Genomic DNA, 19,159 nt, shown 5'->3' with positions numbered 1-19,159 from the left:
TTCTGTCTTTAGATGTTGTTGATCCAGCAAGGCTGGGCTTGCTGGAGTGGCCTGGAGCAGAGAATCCAGTGCATCCAGGGAGGGTGTGGTCAGTAGTATTGTGTGAGGAACTGGGTGTTCAGAGTTCCTGCCAGTCTGAAGCCAGTGTTACCACTGACCTTTGTAGACGAATTTTCTAACAACTTGTCTTTGGCCTGCGCCATGTGTGGATGAGATGTTTCTTTCTCTTAGAAGGTTCATAGCAGAGAGAGATGGAATCAAATAATCTGTGCATAGTTAACTCGTTGAACGTTAACTAAATAATAAATTGTCCAGGCTGCTGGCAATTCACTGGTCTACAGTGAGCATGCAACAAATTAATGTAACTAAATAACAAGTTTATAAATTGAAAAACTTAAACTGATAGGGGCAGCTGTCTAATTTTCAGTGGGTTAATTGGCAGGTGCCATGCTTATTAACTGTGCTTTTGAAATAATGAGTTGCACAGTAGCGCGTAGTCTCAAGTTCACTTTTAGAGGCTCCTGTCATGCAGTGTGCTGAGGGCCTCTCAGGGCTTCCTGATGGCAGGCTGTTTCTTTTGGTTCCATGTCGTATATTTCCTTGGACTGTGCTCTATGATTTTTGCCCTTCCCTTCGTTCTTCTGTCTTTGACCTTTGAATAAAATGGTCCTGGGAAAAAGACTTTCATTGGTTTTATAGTTTTGAACAGTTTAAATCTGCCTTTTGGGGAAAGGATGGATGTTCCTGATTTTTTTTCTACTGAAAGGCTGGACTGGAAAACCCTTCAAGTTTCGTGTCTCCTGCTCTTTATTTGGTGAGGCAGGCTTATACAAGGAGGAAAAAAGTGCTTCCTGTTTAAATTAGAAAACTTTACTCCTCCCCCATAATTATGAGATTATAGTGATCCTAAATGGTCTGGTGAAGTGGCTTTGCTTCAGTTTTTCTCTTTGCGTGTCAGCGTGCTTTGGCAACTATAATTGAGAACATCTCTGGTTTATTACTACTGAGGGAACTGTTATAGATGTGAGTATTCAGTGGGAGGAAGAAGCAATATTTTAGTCTCTGTTATAGGTTAAGTTAGTAATAATTACTTTTGTTGAGAACAACTGAGATGTATACACCATACATGCACACTCCCTCTCACTCTTGATCTCCTCTCCACTTCTCCCCTCCCCTCCTCTCTTCTCTCCTCTCCTTTCTTCTCTTGTTCTCTCTTTTTTTCTCTCTTCAAAGTGGGGCTATAGTTTATTAGCTTAGGAACATCTGGAACAGCTTAGCAACTGTTACAGAGATAGTGACACCTTCCATAATCAAAACCACTTTAGAATTTCCATTTATATATGTGCAATTAACACATGAACAGTGGATGGTTATTGTTAACTGTCAACCTGACAGACTGTAGAATCTCCTGGAGATAAGAGTCTGAGCATGCCTGTGTGGCTATCTTAGTTGGTTAATTGATGTGAGACCCATCTTTTTAATTAAAAGAATGTTTATATACATGTGGGTGTTTTCCCTGCATGCTCGATCTTTGTACCATATGTATACTTGGTGTTCACAGAGGCCCAGAGGTGTTGGATCCTTCTGGAACTAGAGATACTGATGGTTGTGATCTGCCATGTGTGTGCTGGGAGTTGAATCCCAGCCCTCTAGAAGACTGTCTAGTACTTTTATAAATACTGAGCCATTTCTTTATTCCCAGAAAGACCCATCTTAATTGTGAGCACAACCATTTCCTGGACAGGGAATTCTGGATTATGTACAGAGGACAAAGTGAGCTGAATGTCCTCTCCATTTCTTGACTGTGCACGCAGTGTGACTAGCTCACAGGAGCTCCTGAGGCTCTGAATCTCCTGCCGTGACAGACTAACCTGGGACTGTAAGCCAGATGAAACCCTTTCTTTAAGTTGCATTTGTCACAGTATTTCCTATCATAGCAACAAGAAAAGAAACTAAGACAAGAATATTAAAAAGACTTGACTCATGAAACGTCTCTCCCAAGTTGCAGGAGGTCCTCACAGCTCACGATGGGATACGCACGTTTGCAGGCCTCAAGACATTGCCATGAGTCATGGTAGAATGAGGAAACTAGGCTGTTTAGATTGGACACAGGGTTTTCCCCATCAAACAAGAAGAGAGCAGATGGGGCTCAGATGGCCAGCCAGCCTGCTTGTCACTTCTTCAGCTTCATTAGGCCTTTTCACTACTATATTAGAGTCTGGTTGGAGTTTTGATCCATGATCCTTTCCTGGTTTTACAATACTGGGATTTTACAATTCTGGTTTTACAAGTTCTGGGATTGAACTGAGATCCTCTCTACTGACTGAGCTATTTCACTAGCCCAGAAAAGCATTTTTTTATTCAATCTTAAAATGGCGTCATATTGTGTGTAATACCAAAGTAGGAATTATGATGTTCCTTTCAGTCAACCAAAGGGCTTCTTTAATTCTATAACAAGACCATCAATTCAGACTTAAATATTGTAGGTAGAAATAACTCAGGAAATCTTTCAAATACTCTAGCATGTAGCCAGTCATTTCCTAACTCACCAGAAAAGGAAAATGCAAGAGGGTTATAAGACAGGAGAGCTCAGCCTGAAGCCCGCCAGCAACTAGGAAGGTGTGCCTACATGTGGGGTGTTCATGGCTTCATTCTGTGCTTAGACGTATGTTGAACAGTGAGCTTTTAGACCTGTTCAGATACTGTTGTGGCAAAGGCTGTACCTTCCTTTCCTTAGAAAGCTGGAAGAGTTTTCTGTTGGTCAACCACCTTCCCATGTGGCTGAGTCACTACCATGTTCTTTTCCACGGTGGCTGTTTTGTGTTCTGCGTTGTCTCTAAAGTACTGTTGAGAGAGAGCTGTGGCATCCTAGAACGAAGGAGAAGTTAGACATTTAGGTTCTTCCTGCAGGTCAGAAGCAGAGAGTTCAGCTGCCTCTGCCTAGCAGTCCCATTTCAGAATCCGATCCAGAGCCTGGGCCTCTTGACTTGTGAATACTTTTCTTTTCATGTTGGTAGAGTCAGAAAATGTCACGATACCAAATTTAGCATGGCAAACTATTTATCTAGCTGCTTTTCTTAGATTAGAACATAAACTTGTCTTAGCTTTTGGCTGCTGCAGACATTTTGATTTCTCTCTGTTCAACAGTTGCTGGATCTCTTCCCCTAAATGATTGACAGTGACCTTCAGCCTAATTTATATAGCAGTGAAGACTTGGTATTTGGCCTAGAACACTTTGTGGCCACTGCCATTGGCCCTTCCCCCATCCTTTTCACTGAATGGTAACTCTACCTGTGAATTCCTTGTCTGGCATGGCAGCTGTACTTAACCCAGGTAGTCTCAGATGATTCTGGAACCCAGAATGTTCACCAGTCCTACATCTGACCTGCAGGGTGGAAAGCAATAGCCTCTTATGGTGAGATTAGCAGAAGGCGTGATGAGAATTGCTGGAGAGAGGTCCTGTTTCTTGGTGATTTATAAGATCCACCTCCTGACTCCCAGGCAGAAATGGAAAGAGGAAGGATGCTGTTCTGTAGCCAGGGTGTCTGCTTTCAGACCTGGCAGTGAGAGGTGGAGCCCTGTGTTTTGATTGAAGCTTTTCAGCCTTGTCCTAGAAAAGCTCAAAAAGCCCTTTATTCCTCTCAGCCTCCACCCAGCAGATGAGATGGCAATAAAAAAGCATGTTAAACCATTGTAGTCCTTTGCATTGATTTTGTAAGGTCCCTGCAGCCACACAATGGCTATCCTGCCCACTTTAGTTTTCCTTGGTACCTAGCACAGTGCCACCATCTTGTTGACTGCAATCCCTTGTTTACTCTTTGCTCTCTGATTAGTTCTGAGAACCCTGAAAGTCAGTCAGTACCAGTATTTGGGTTCTTGTTTCCCATTTCCACGCTTCTGTCTTTGGATTTGCCTCAAAGAATAATGTCTTGGTGGTGTTTGTAAATATAATTTTTGCACTGCAGTTTTACCTGAGTAAATCACCGTTTTCAAAACTCAAATTTTATGTACAAGATTGCTTGAAGTAATTGTGAATTCATTAAGCCTGTTATTTCTTTAAAAACAGTTCTAGAGCAACCTCAGAAGCGTTGGCAGATGCCCACAGCCATGATGAATGACATGTGTGGGTTTTAGAGTTAGCCACCTTGACCCTCTGAGGATGTTGATCAAGTGTCTGAAGAGAATTTAGAAGTGGGAATTATGAAGAACCTGACTCATGAGTGTTCTGTGGAAAGTGAGGTCAGATGTGCAAAGTGATGGTGTAATACATGGCACAGTGTAGGACATACTGAAAAACCTTTCTGTTTTGTTATTACTGGTGTTTTTTTGGTAATTTTTTAATATGGCCCATGACAGCTTGGATTGGGGCTGATATGTGCAATGTTTCTAGGGTTATTTAATACCTTTATTCTCTTTCCTTTGGAAGTCTAAAGCTGTTCTTAGAATCCCTGCCAGCTTCCATGCGGGCTTAAGGTTTCCTTTCTCCCCTTGGCACATCTTATTTCTGGTTGTTTTAGCATCTTGCACTCTAAAGTCTCCACATTCCCAAGGTTTGTGTGTCTGGACAGTTTTGGCTAAGGCTGGATTGAGGCTGCGGTAAAGCAGACATACTAGATTCCTACCTGCTCTACTGGGAACTGTTCCCTCCCACACCCCTGGACCTAATAAAACCCTCTTACAATGAGGCATAGATTTTTCCACGGTGTACTAAAGGATGAACACTGCTTGTGCTTGGGTTATGTTTCTAGGCATGATTTCTTCCTTCTACATTACAGGACGTTTAAGTATTAAGTAAATTAGTACTTGTCCCACAGTTGAAAAACAAACAAACCAGTTTTAAAAGCTAAGAAAATGGTAGGGTGTGATGGTGTATGCCTTTAATCCTAGCACTCAGGAGACAGAGGCAGGCAGATCCTTGTAAGTTCCAGGCCAACCTGGTTTACAAAGAGCATTCTAGGACAGCCAGAACTATACAGAGGAAGGCCTATGTCAACAAAACAAAACAAACCCCCCCCCCAAAAAAAAACAAAACAAATCAACCAAAACAAAAAAAAAATTAAGAAACTTTATAGAGTTGGAGAAGAGTTTTTCATGAGTTGCATAAGTCAGTCCTTGCTCAGTGATCCCTGTGATCCTTAAAAAAAAAAAGTGGGGGGGGTCTTTTCTAGTCCTTTAAAGTATAAGACCATAACAGCCTCACGAACACCTGGAATCATTTAACATCTGTATCACACTCTTGTAGGCAATACTAATATACTGTTTACTGCTCTAGTTGGCTATGAACCTAGGAGATTCTGTCCTAAAAATGAGGTGGGTTGAAGTTTTATGAAATAGCCACCTTTATACAGAGTATCAGATAATTTATATTCTGAGGATTCAGGAGAGTCACCAATTTCAGTCATAAGGACAAGGCTGCAAGTAGCTAAAACATATTTCTCCATAGAGGCAGATGAATAACAATGCCTGAAGTTAACTCACTCCTATCTGAAACATCTGGCAGGAGCACAAAAACACAAGAACAATTCGTGTTTTTTGAAGAAACTGAGGTCATCAGACTCTTGTTTTTTTGGAATTTTCTCATAAAAGCTCAGGATTCCCCTCCTATAACTACATTTTGGACTAAGTCCCGACAGTAGACCTTTCTTTAAAATGGCTCTGGGCTGGAGTCTGAATGACCAGAATGGCCTCCGATTCTGTCCCAACATGCCCCCACTTCCACATGGACAGAACTTTTGCAATCTCAGCACTTAGGAGTTCATACTTCTGCTGGCTTTGTATAGCTTCCAGTCTTGGTGTTTTCAGGCCCCTTCTTCCTAAAGGACTAGTGTCTACCATGTTACCGCTCCAGTTCTGCCTTAGTCCGTGTCTCGACAGCAGCTGACATAAACGTTTCCTCTGCTCCCTGACAATAAAATGTTACTACCTGACCGTCCCTGTGTGTGCTTTTCATGCTCCTCCCTCTGAGAACTTTAAACAGTGGATTTCCTCAGATGCCTTCTTTCCCCAGTTGATGTAACTCTTCAAGGTGACCTCTTTTGGTAACCTTAAACACTTCATAGAATGCCAGAGTCTACAATTTTACTACATTTGATCTCAGATATCACTAATAAGAAGCATCAGAATTTTATATCCCACAAAGGAAGAAAAGAGCAACAGTGACTAAGTAACACTGGTGTGCTGTCCAACTAATAACATAGATGAATCTCATTTAAAAATATCACATTTGTGGTAAATGCACAATCCAAAATTAACAAGTGTAATTTTCTTAGCATATATTAAATGCCATTTTCATAGTATGTGCCCCTGTGTGTCATGTAAGTAGTCTTCTCAGGAACAGGCAAACAAGTTGTGATGACTTTGCCTAAGAAATGAGTAGGTTCTCAAGTCTTGTCTGCAGATATGAGAAGTCTCATTGCTGTGTAGATTAAATAGGCGTGAGTTAGCTGATCAATGACACATAGCTTTTAAACTAGTAGGTCTTCAGGATGGTGCCAGAATTTGGGGGATTTATTTCATTTAAGGTTGTTCCAGCTACTTAAACACGTGCTGTGAAGTGGCCCCTGAACATGCTGTCTTTATGTACTTTGTCCAATGATGAAATTGTTCTGTTGATTACCCACTTCTGGTATTGTTTAACATGCTGGTAGATCATTTTGGTGGTTTTTTTCACCCTCTCATTTATTTATCCTCCATTTCTCTTTTCTTCCATAGCTTCAAAATTGCTTTTGACAGCTCCGAGACCTGTAAGAGTGATCGCCAAACTTTGAGATTTAATTTTCCTGCAGCGGCAGCCAAAGTTAACAAAAAGACATGAGAATAATTCCATTAAGTCTTCCCATCTGCCAACATATGTGTTCCTCCTCACTTTGTTCTACTGAGCTTTCTAAAAATACTTTTAAGTGGTATAGCCTCTTACATTTCTGTGGGAAGAATATTCCATACTGAATATTTTACCTTAAATATTCCATACTGAATATTATTACCTTAGTTCAGTATATTAGAATGAAGTTCGGTTTCACTAGTCCTAAGTCTATAAAATGATTTATATTTAATTTTTACATATTGTTAATTACTATACTGACCCTAGATAATTTAGCTACATAACTTTAAACAGCTAAGTAATTTCCCCCAAAGAAATGCTATAAAGATAACATATCTTAATTTTTTTCTTTTTTATAGCTGTTTTATGACAGTGTTCTTAATGTTAATTCAAAATAGGATGTTTATTAAATTAAATAAAATAATACAGCCATGTGGGAACTGAAAAAACTATGCTCATTAAATAGTTGTAGGTCAAAGAAGAGGTGAAACCTGCAATATTAGTCTTCATTCAGGGGATAAAGGTAGCTATGTTTCATGGAGCTAAAGAGATGGCTCAGCACTTCAGGGCATGTACTGCCCTTCCCAAGGTCTTATGGCTCACAGTCCCCTGCAACCTCAGCTCCAGGATATCCAATGCTTTCTTCTTGCCTGCTAAGGCACCTGCACTTAGATGCACAACCCACACCCCTACCCCCATCCCAGTGCACATAATTGGGAAAAAAAAAAAAAAAAGCCTTGAAGTAAAAAGGAGCTGTTTTCACTAAAGAAGTCATTGCGTCTCTGTTTCCACACAGCCAGTACAGGTTATGTTGTCCCTCCTGGGGTGTGTCATGGACAGTCCCACTGCAATATCCCTGAAGCTGTTCTGCATCGAAAGAAACAACTACGTGATAAACAGCATTTCTACACACCCAGCGTTTGGAGGAGAGTTCCGGTCATTAGCATCATTAGGATTTACCAGTGACTGGATGCAGTTCTCAGTCTTTATGATCTCTTTATGTACCTTTTTTTTTTTTGATATGCTTATCTCCTTATGTTTCCTTATATACCCTTATATTTCTTACTATAGTCGTTTATCTGAAAGCAAACATCCACACGCCATGTCTACAACTTTACAGACACGTGGAAAAGCATAGTGTTCCTTTTTGATAGAACATAGCTCATATTCACACATATAAATACAGAGCTTTAATTCATATATATGCTGGCTTAATGCTAAATGTTGTATAGCTACAATGAAATAAAAACACCGACCTGTTTAAAAGTCAAGGAAAGAAATGTTTTGTGGCAAATTAAAAATTATGTTTCCGTGACTGCTATTTTATTATTTGATACACATTATCATAGTCTGCTGCTGAGTTAAGGGACATGTTTTGGTTTAATTGTTGGATATATTCTCTGGTGTAAGTTTTAGAGTAAATGTAAGATTCCTGGATATTTTGTGATTGGATTTTTTAATTTTCATCCAACGTCTCTAGGTTGAAAATGTGCGCTTGGTAGACCGAGTGTCTTGTAAAAAGGCAGCGCTGGGAACTTTGTATCTGACGGCCACTCATGTCATATTCGTGGAAAATGCACCTGACACGAGGAAAGAAACCTGGGTATGACGTCTGCAACTTTAGCCTTACATGTTTTTCATTGGTTTCAGGATGGGGAACATGGACTTTTGGGGGCGTTTTGGAAGCGATTTCTGAGGTGTATTAGAAAAGGAATTTCCTTCTGAAATCACAGCCATACCTGATGCACTTAGATATTTCAAACACTGATATCTAGACATCATCAAAGATAGGCAGTGGCTGAAGTTGCTGGAGCCTTACACATGGCCGGGAAGAAGATCTTCAGGCGTGTCAGGTGCAGCAGGCTATAGTACCTAGTTTGTTACAACTGTTCTTTGCAGGATGTTTTACACACATCTGTTATCCTTGGGCCATTTCATACATTTTATACATTGTTCATAGGCATCCCTCTGCTCCCCTTAGTGCCTGATCCTGCCTCCCTTTCAACTTCATTTCCTCTTTTTATTGTAGTTGCTAATGCCCCAAGTCCACTTAGGATGGCTATGTGCACATGGTTATATTGTTGAGGCCATGTCCTCAAAGGAGGGTGGCTCTCCCTTTCTCTACAGCTCTCAGTTGCCAAGAGTTCCTCCAATGAGGGTGGAGCCTCAGGGGCCCCTCTCCCTTGCAGGGACTTCTAAATGATCAGTTCTATTTTATGATGTTGATGTTACTTTTCTGGTAATTTCAAAAAGAAAAGGAAAGCTAGAGACTAGCCCCAATCACCAGGAATTTTTGTGTTTAATCATCAACTCAATAGACATTTCTGATGTTATATAGCAGCACAAACATGGCTTTGTAACCCACAGCCAAAATCTTGACCTGTAGATTCCATTCCCTTACCCATGGACAGGGATACACTTAGCACCAGAAGGTAGCCAGTACCTCACAGTAGACAGGAACTTCATACAGGGCTGCGCTTAAGGACAGACCATAGTTCTCCTCAAAAGTCAGGGAGACACTGTCCAGAATGTTTTATTTTCTTATCAGCCTATTTTCTTAATGGAATGGTTTATTCCAGAGGCTGTAGGTGAGGTCAGGAGAAGGGGAATGGGGAGTTACTGAACAGAGTAATGGTCCAGGTAGACCAGAGGACTAGGCTTTGACATTGAACATATTGTATACGAAGGTTTATAGTGAATTATAATACATATTTCAAAATACTTTTAGTAAATTTCAAATATATCACCATAAAGATGGTAGCTCAGAAAGTTTATGGATGTATATAGTATATACTAGTCAGCTTGATTTAATCATTGCACATCCTGTCTCTCTATCAGAACAGCACACTGTACTGTGATCTGCCCGTTAAAAATAACAAACAATGGGAAAGTGAAATGTTTTCTTTTGCAGACTGCCTGACCACCAACAGCTTAGAGAACAAGTGGCCGTTGAACTTGAACATCCCATGTGGAATTAAACAACATGGTGGCACTTCCCAGTGGAGCCATCTCTAACTTTTATTGATTGCAAAAGTTTATTTTACTAACTTCCCATGAACTTATTTAATTTTAGCTATTAAAATGCATCCAGAATTTGACTGCCCAAATGTTCCCTACCTGGAGCTGTGCACATTTAAATGCAGAATATTTTCTTTCAAAACAATAATCATGGATATCAAAGCTTGGTACTGAAAACCAAGTTACCAATTTTTATAGCTGATTCTTAAATGTAGTTCTTTCTTGTAAGCGGAGTACGGGTGTTGAGCAAGGCACACGTTGGGGAGGGTTTCTTGTCTGTGTGGCTTGGAGACCTGACTACCCTTTGCCACCTTTGTTTCTTATTTGTGCTTACCGTACGACTCGAATTAACTTTTGGTCCTAGATTCTTCACAGTCAGATCTCCACCATCGAAAAGCAGGCGACGACAGCTACGGGCTGCCCTCTGCTTATTCGCTGCAAGAACTTTCAGATCGTACAACTTGTCATACCGCAGGAGAGAGACTGCCACGACGTGTACATCTCTCTGATACGCCTTGCACGGCCAGGTAGGCAAAGAGACTCGGCATCTGATGTGTGGCTTCTGGAGAGAAGCACAAGTCCTGGGGAAGGATTTGAATTATGCTTAGGAATAGCAGTGTTTTAGGACTTGCTTGTCGTTCCTGTCATAATAATCACTGATACACTAACCTTGGTTGGATTTTGTTTGTTTGTTTGTTTTTTGAGGACTCCTCTGAGTTATTCACCACACAGGCCTCTTTTGATAGCCTTTGTATTCTTATTTCCTAGATAGGGGTTATAATGTGTTTTTCTTTCAGTATGACATCACTTTTAAAAAATTATACAGCATTGTTAATTGAGTCACTTGGTGTGAGGCCTAGGACAGAACTTACAGGTTGTTTAGTGTGAGAAACATTTGTATCCGAAACTTCTAGTGTGTTCTTCCCCTCGAAGAGTGCCCTACTTTCTTGTTTTGTTTGTTTGTTTGTTTGTTTGTTTCTTTGAGACAGGGTTTTACTATGCAGCGTTGAGTGGCCCAATGTCACAGGTTCCTCAGGTCTGGAATTTCAGGGGTGAGAGTCATCGTGTTGGTGTTTTGTTCAGATAGGGTTTTGAGGGGATATATGTTTGATTTGATCATTAGTAACAACTGCCTAGACTCTTTTGTTAGCATCCATGACTATTGATGAAGTTCCTGTTGGTTCTCCCAAACAGAACCCTTCCACACCCATGGTGGGAAGAATGTTTGTGGATGGAAAGTGGGCAGACTGTGTAACCGTCTTGTTCTAGCCCATGTAGTATTTGGGTCTTTAGATAGAGAGCCTACCATATGCCTCTAGAGAAGTGTTCCATGACTTCCTGCAAGGCTTGTGTGAGCTTGCTTAAAGGAAGTGTGCTTCCAGGCTTCTTGGGAGTTGTAGTAAAAAGATACTATCTAGGTTGTACACCAGAGTTGCATGGAAGACTTCAGTAGGAAAATAGGGTATGTGCTTATAGTTTCTTTACACAATGATGAGAAATTTGTGACCTCTGCAAAGCACTGGGCTTGGATCTGACTTCCCTATGATAGAACTGTAGCATTTGTAGGGAGCTTAGAGCCAGCGTTCCTTCACGGAAATGAGGCCTGGGAATTGTCACAATCTGGTGGTTTTGACTTTGCTTTGTTCTTTCAAGCTGAGACCTTTCCCCACCTCCTATCGTGTTAAGGATAACTGCAGAGTAAGCCAGAAAAGCAGTTGAACTCTTTTGGAGGGCGCTCTATAATTGGAACAGCGGTTCTGGGAAGATGTAGGCTAGGCTGCATGCAGCAGAGCTTGCAAGGGGAATTATGTGCCAGCAATTTCTGTGTCACTGATTAATGGATGTGCAGGGTAATAAATGTGCTCTGACTGGATTAATGGGATTTAGGAAAAGCTGGAGAGCTGGGAAGGGCTCAGTAGCTGAAAGTGGCTCTAAGGGTGGGGAGGCTGTGGCAGGAGCAGAAGGGGCTAGGACTTACTGTGAGAGGCCATCTGCCTTTAAAAATGCACCCTTTTTCTTAAAAGGTGACATTTCGGTCATTAGATTTTTAGATGGTGCCAACAATCTGATTGCCTGCCTTTTTCATAAAAGAAAACATAGCAGTTAATTTAATTAAAACTATCACCTGAGCAGATTTAAAATGTCTCTAGCATTCTGAAATACTGGGATTAAAAACCTTAGGTTATGTAACACACAGTGTTAATAAGTGTGGGAAGACGATGCAAAGGCTAGGCAGTTTTAGAATTACTGAATGCAACACTGAGGCTGTGACATGTGACCAGCAGAACTGAAATCAGGAAGATGAGCAGAGGTGGAGGGGCTCAGATGCCAAGCAGTGGCTGTCTCCTGGGAGCACCCATGTTTTGTCACAGATCATCTGGGCAGAAATGACAAAATAAGTCATTATTCCCCCTATAGCCAGGTCAGAGTAAGGAGAGAGGGAAAGGGGGGAAGGATGAGAGTTAGCTGGTGAAGGCAATGCACAGTGCAGGGTCCTCGGTCAGCTCAGAGTCTCTTCTGGTCACGTATTCCATCTCTTGTGGATATGGCTAATTGCAGGGTACTACAGAAGCTTTTGGTTTTTTAAAGAAAAGAAAAAAAAAATGTTTGAGAGTTCAAGACCCATGAAGGAGCTATTTCTTAAGATCTATAAGTCCTTAGGATTTCTGGGACTACTAAAAAATTGGAAGAAATTTCACTGGTTTGCATCTTATATAAACAAAGATGGGTAAGCATTTGGTCATGGATTAGAAAGGATCCCAGTATAAGATAATTCAGTCAAAGGAGTGGTTGGATCCAAGGATGAGAAAACCCGTTAACCTGGTGGGTCTGACCTACTTGTGAGGATCTGAAATTCTCTGAGTAAAAGAAGCCTGATTCTCAGAGAGCTCAGCTTTCCCATGTGCTCCATCCCTGTATTCACTCTTCTAATTTGCCTCCTGTTTATTTTTGTATCAATTATCTTGCTACTTTAGTGTTTGTGTGTCCTTCAATACTCAAATAATCTTATGTTTATTTTCCCCTCCTTTCTTTTCTAAATTATAGCCTTTAAAAGTCATCTTATTTCCCATTTTTTTCTGCATATTTTCCTCCTTTTGGTGGTGGGAATCGAACCTAGGACCTTACCCCATGCAGAGGGCTTACTGCACCACTGAGCTATACCCGCAGCTCTGTGTGTTTACTATAGCTTTCAAAAATCCCGCGGTTCCAGTGGCAGTTTATTTTTATATGTGTAGGTGTGTATATTCATGTGTGTGTGGTTGCACATGTATGCTTGTGTGTGGAGGCTGGAGGACAACTTCAAGTATTGTTCATTGAGAGCTGCCACATCATTGGTTTTTTTTTTTTTTTTTTTTTTTAGTTTTTGTTTTAGTTTGTATTTTATTGTTTATGTGCATGTGTATATTTATGTCTGCCCCCATGTATGCAGTTTTTGAAGGAGCCAGAAGAGGGCACCAGATCACCCGGCACTGGAATTAAGAGATACATGAGGTGCTGGGAATGGGATCTGTAGTCTGGAAGAGCATCCAGTGCTTTTAACCACTGGAGTATCTCCAGACCTTGTGTTTTCAGAGAGAGTCTCTAACTAGCATGGACCACAGCAAGTAGACTGCCAGTTTCAGGATCTATCTGCTTGTCTTTGCTTCCTCAGTGATGAGATTCAGGTTGAGCCACCATGCCTGGATGTTTTTAATGTCAGTTCCAGGGACTAAATCAGGTCCTCATGTTTGCAAGGCAGCAGCTTTCTGACTTTCCATTTCCCACCGTGGTAATTTTTTTTTTCTTAATTGACGATGTTCATCTGAGTCTGGGAGTCCTCCTTCAAGACACTAGCTTCCACATCCCTGATGTTAATTTAAACTTGGACTTGCTTAAAATTCACAGTGAAGGTGAGACACCCTTATTATTTTCATGTTAGGACTGCACAATCCAGTAACAGGCTGTGTTGTCTTCTTACTGTTCTCTGATGGGTGTTCCGTGGTGTTCACTTTGAGTTGGCTAAGTTCACTGGACTTTCAAATCTAAGGCAATTGGCTTTCAGTACTTAACAAACTCCACAATTCTGTATCCCAGTGATTGCTAGTGGCCTTCACTTCCCTTTTTTTTGTTTGTTTGTTTTTTTTTTTTTTGAATTTTTAAAGTACTTTTAATATTAAGCCACCCTCTTATTTTTGAAAGTTACTCCACAGTGAGATAAAGTCTCTTCACTTTTTTCTGAATGTGTTCTCATAACTCTTTTCTGCTGATCACTGCAAAACAATCCCTTTCCTCCCTCTGAGTGTTTCCCTTTTGACCCACATCTCTAGAGTCAGCGGGTGACACCTCTTCTGTAAACCTGAGAGAAGAGCAAAGGGTCAGCAACAGGTTCCACGTTGAGTGTCTGTACTTGGTGAACTTGGGTTTGCTTCAGGGACATTCAGTTTTCTGAGGGAGAAGACAGTGGGTAGGGCAGGTCGTGGAGCTGGTGTGGAGGGACTCCTCCTTCCCAGGATTGGAAGACACAGTGAGCAATGCTGCTGCAACACTGAGAGCTCACATCTCCGGCCATCTTCATTATGCATCTGACTGAGACACCCAGCAGGCTTCCTGGAAATAGTCAAGCTTAGTTAAGTTCATGTGATATTTTATGAATTGCGTTTGCTTTTCTGGATAGAAGAACACTCAAGTCTGCCCTTGTTAAGGTAATTGTATTGTCTCAATAGGTAGTATGCCAGAAGGTATTAATACACTTTGTAACTTTCTGTAATTTAAAAGGCAAGTCTTAAAATAAAAGGTGCATCTTAGATTACTTGTATAAATCAGAAGCTTGGTTTTGTTTGTTTTTTTCATTGTTGTTTTGTTTTGCTCCTGCTTTTTGTTGGAGGAGGGCCAGAATGCACTCCTAGTCAAAATACCCTAGGATGAGGCCCTTGTCACTACAACAGGAGTTGTTTTGTTGGGTGTGGTGGCACAAACTTGTAGCTAGGGAAAGTCTGAGGAATACTTTTTATGTCTGCAGTAAATCAACTGAGGGAGTTGGGCTTGCTGAACAGGCAAATATTTTTCTCTCTGTTTAAAGTTAATGATTTCTATATGAAAACCTTCTATACAACAAAGGGATATACATGCCTGTGTATTGAATACTGTATTTGTGAGACACACATCTGATAAGGGATTGATATCCAAATTATATAAGGAACTTAAACTCTGTATGAAAAAACTTAAAATCGAGGTTAAAATTACAAGAGACCTGTAGCGAGAATTCAGAAATTTGGTTTCTGTTAAAAAAAAAAAACAAAAAACAAAACAAAAAACAAAAAAAAACCCACAGAGATATTATGACTATGTTTGTGTTTTAATCCCAGGTATGAGATCTGGGCTGCTTTCCAGCAGCTGACTATGATTTGCCTCATGCTCTAGCAGAGGCCTGTTTTATACAGAAAAAAACCAGAACTCTCGTGTACTGTGGGACTATAAATGAGCATCACCAGTATCAAAAACATCGTGAACACTCCCCGAAAACTAAACATAGAGCTACCATCTGATTCACCTGACAGACTTGAAATCAATACATTGAAGAGATGTCTCCTTCCATGTTCAGTACAGCAGCATCCACAGTAGCACAGTTATTAACCTGTGTGTCTGTTGGCTGATGAATAGATAAAGAAAATGTTCAGTGTCCACAGGTGTCAGTTACTTTTCTATTGCTCTGATTAAAATATCAGCAAAGGCAGCTTATAGAAAGAAGTGTTTCTTTGGGTTTGGAGTTGCAGAAGGTTGATTCCACAAGACAGCTCGCACAGGAAGCTGAGAGCTCACATCTTCAACCACACCCAAAAAGCAGGGAGAGAACATTTAGTAGTAGGGTAAGGGTATAAAACTCTCAAAGCCCTCCCCAGTAATGTGCATCTTCCAACAAAGCTCCACATCTCACAGCGCCAACAAGTGATGGAGCATTTAAACACATGAGCTTCTGTGAGACACTCACATTCCAATCCCCACAGCACAGGAGGGATTACTGTTGAGCTCCGAAAAAGGCAAAATTTCTATCATTTGTGAAAGTGTGGATGCAAATAGAAAACCATGTGCGAAATAAAATCAGGTAAAGGAAGACCATACAGCATATGTGCTTAGGTTTGGCATTTAAGACAGGTGGACTCATAGATGTGGGAAAAAAGGACGGTAGCCACGCAAGGTTGTGAGAAGAGGGAGTAGAGAGGTCTTATCCAAGAGTCCAAAGCCCCAGTTAGAAAGAATAAGACAGATTCGATTTTGTTTGTTCTTTGATCTATTACACAGCATGACAAGCCTTGTTATCAGTGACCATCACACATTTCAGAACCGTTAAGATTTCAGATGTTCTCATCACGAAACTGTACATTACTTCCAAATTAATTGCCTTGATTTAATCCTCCCATATTGTATTTAAAAGTCCTGACAGGACTTGCAAGGTGACTCAGTGGCTTAACTGCTGCACAAGCTTGATGACCTGAGTTTGATCCCCTGATCCACTGTGAAAGGAGAGGACCAACTCCTGAAAGTTGTTGTCAGACCACCATGTCTGTGCCATGGCCTACGCACACGCACACGCACACACATCCCCACACACATACACGCACATACACCCACACATGCACACATACATACATGCACACATACACACACAAACATACACACATACACACATGCACACTCATATACACTATACACATATATATTACACACACACATACACACTCATACACGCACATACACCCACACATGCACACATACATACATGCACACATACACACACAAACATACACACATACACACATGCACACTCATATACACTATACACATATATATTACACACACACATACACACTCATACACACATGCATACGTACACTACACACATACATAAATAATAATATCCACACTACACTGATCCTCATAAATAGATAAACACCTAGAATTTGTCATTATAAAAATTTAAAACTATATCTATAAACAGAATACTCCTAAGCTTTTTTTAGTCCAGTTTTTAAAAATCTTCCTTCCCTGGTGACTGTTAAAATTTATGTCCTATTATATGATAAGCATTGGAGTAGGAAGACCAATTATGAAATGGGAACTAGTCTGTAAATTTTACATCTGTGCTAGGGTGCGCTTTAATTTCTCAAATTACATAATCCCCAATGTACAATGTAGGCTGTCTTCTGAGTAAGTGACTTACCCACAGTACATTAGTAAGATGCAGGCTTGGTCAACAACCGTATGGAGGCTTTCTTGCCCTCACATGGAATTTTGCTTAAAATTGGGCCTGAGGATTTGTTTATCATCCTTTTCTATAAAAATGCCCAAAAGAAAAGAAAACATTTTATAATTTCAGTGTAAACCTAATCTGATGTCTTCCAGCTCCAGAATGATCTTGCTGTTCTTGTTCTTGGTCTTGTGCAGTTTCGCTGTTCAGTGTCAACCTACATACATGCTCATAGCATGTTTTTCTCTTCCTATCGTTAAACACGTTTGTAAACGTTTAACAAAGGAAGTTTAACTTCCATTATTACCACCAGGAAGCTGAAGATTTCTCAAGAGATCCTTTTGGCGTCCCTGACAAATTGCATCTGCAGTTAGCATGATGGCAGCAGAAGTCTACATCATGAAAATGGTACTCAGTAATGGAAAAGATGGGTCAGAGTTGAACCCGCTGTTCCCAGAACAGGACTTCAGTCTTCTCTGCTGTTCCCCATTAGCTCATATGACAGAAACTGGTCTGTGTGAGTGTGTCTGTGCACCCTTCTTATCTGATCCACAGCCTGTTCTATTTTAAAATTTAGAAGGTGGTATCAAGAACACTCAAGTGTAGCATAATCTGTCTAGTTGGGCCTCTTACGGGTCTGGTGAAAAAGACTGAGTCCTTGAAAATGCCCCTATCTTTCTTCAAAACATGACCATGCCTTTCTTCTTTCATGTGTGTGAGTCATCTTAACAGCAGTCAAAACAAGCTTGCAGCAGCTGAGTTTTCCTTGGCTCCTTGCTGGTGGCCAGATCCTGTATTGGGCCTGCAGTCACTTGTAGGAGCTTTAAATTGTCTGCAGAGAGGGCTGTCAGCGAGCTGAGCACTAAATGGGAGGACCTGGGAAAGCTGAGGATATAGGCACATATTGGAGAGAGACAGGAAGTTTAGGTCGAGGAGGGGAAGTAGGGAAGAGCTGAGAGCTGCTGTGGGAGCACATGGAGCACGGTGATGCTGAGCGAGTAGCAGCTCTGTGATCCTGAGTCAGTGCTGCTCCTCAGCCTCCTTTGCCGTACTTTTCTTGTCTCTGACTTGAGGATTAGCATTGATATGTACCAGCTGGATCGAGCGTTTGTTAGAACAAAATCTAGACCAAAGTAAGGCCTCATTATCATCATCATCATTAAAACTTAAGGCTTGTACTTCCAACACGGTAACCACTGGCCACAGAACTAACATGTCCCTGAGCTGAGCTGTAGTAATACAAACTACTTGTGAAGCCCCTCCACCCCCCCCAAAAAAAACCAGAACAAAATGTGTAGTTTGTACTGTATGTTATACTATATACATGTTAAAGTAACTGTATTAGCTATAGTGGATTAAAATATTGCTAAATTAATTTCAGTTTCCTTTTAATTTCTAATGTGGAAACAGGAAGTTTTGTAATGACAGTGTGGGTTACATTATATTTCTGTTGGGCAGTGTTGAATTGTATACTTCCCTTATAAGGCAAGGCCAGAGTAAAAAGAGCCAAATGCTAGATTTTATTGGGAAGAAGGAAACTGTGAGGCTGTTGGGCTTGATCTCACAAGCCTGAAGGATAAAACTGTCCTGGCAAAGCTGAAGGAAGGCTTTCATGGTACATCCTGCAGTTTGGACTTCAAGCACAGGCTGCTGTGTATTATGAACTGATTTTATTAATTAGTCCTGTAAATATCTTAAGAGCAATACAATTATATGTAGTTGTTAAAATGCATGTTTTTAAATAGAAACATGTAACAAAATCTACATCTTTTGTAACTATTTTGTTTCTGCTTTCTTAATATTATGAGCATCAAACCTGTGTTTCTTAGAATCTATTCCAAATCCAAACACAATAGATGTCTGATGAATCCCTACGTTCTTATTTTTATGCTCCATATTTTATATGTTTTAGAAAATATATTCACTTTTAAAGTAATTAAAACTGCCAACAAGGAAACACTGCTTTCCATAGGGAAGAGGTTCCTGTGGAGTTGCATCCAGATGCCTCCAGGTCTCCTTGTTCTTGCTGGGTGCCCTTGTCCCGGTGCCAGGGCTGGGAGGCTGGGATGGATGCTGAACTCCAGCTGGGACAGAAT

General features: G+C 40.7%; 1 protein-coding gene across 1 annotated transcript in view; it reads left to right on the top strand.

Moving 5' to 3' along the window:
* Positions 1 to 19,159, top strand: part of Mtmr7 (myotubularin related protein 7) — an 88,851-nt gene that overhangs the window by 24,446 nt on the left and 45,246 nt on the right. Inside the window, exons 2-3 of the mRNA XM_034520410.2 lie at positions 8,301 to 8,423; positions 10,203 to 10,365. Coding sequence (XP_034376301.1) covers positions 8,301 to 8,423; positions 10,203 to 10,365 — 286 coding nt within the window. The remainder of the gene's footprint in view (positions 1 to 8,300; positions 8,424 to 10,202; positions 10,366 to 19,159) is intronic.

The sequence above is a fragment of the Arvicanthis niloticus genome, chromosome 16 (assembly GCF_011762505.2).
Source record: "Arvicanthis niloticus isolate mArvNil1 chromosome 16, mArvNil1.pat.X, whole genome shotgun sequence".
NCBI lineage: Eukaryota > Metazoa > Chordata > Mammalia > Rodentia > Muridae > Arvicanthis > Arvicanthis niloticus.
The sequence above is the reverse complement of the archived record's forward strand: the minus strand, read 5'-3'. Positions and strand labels throughout refer to the sequence as shown.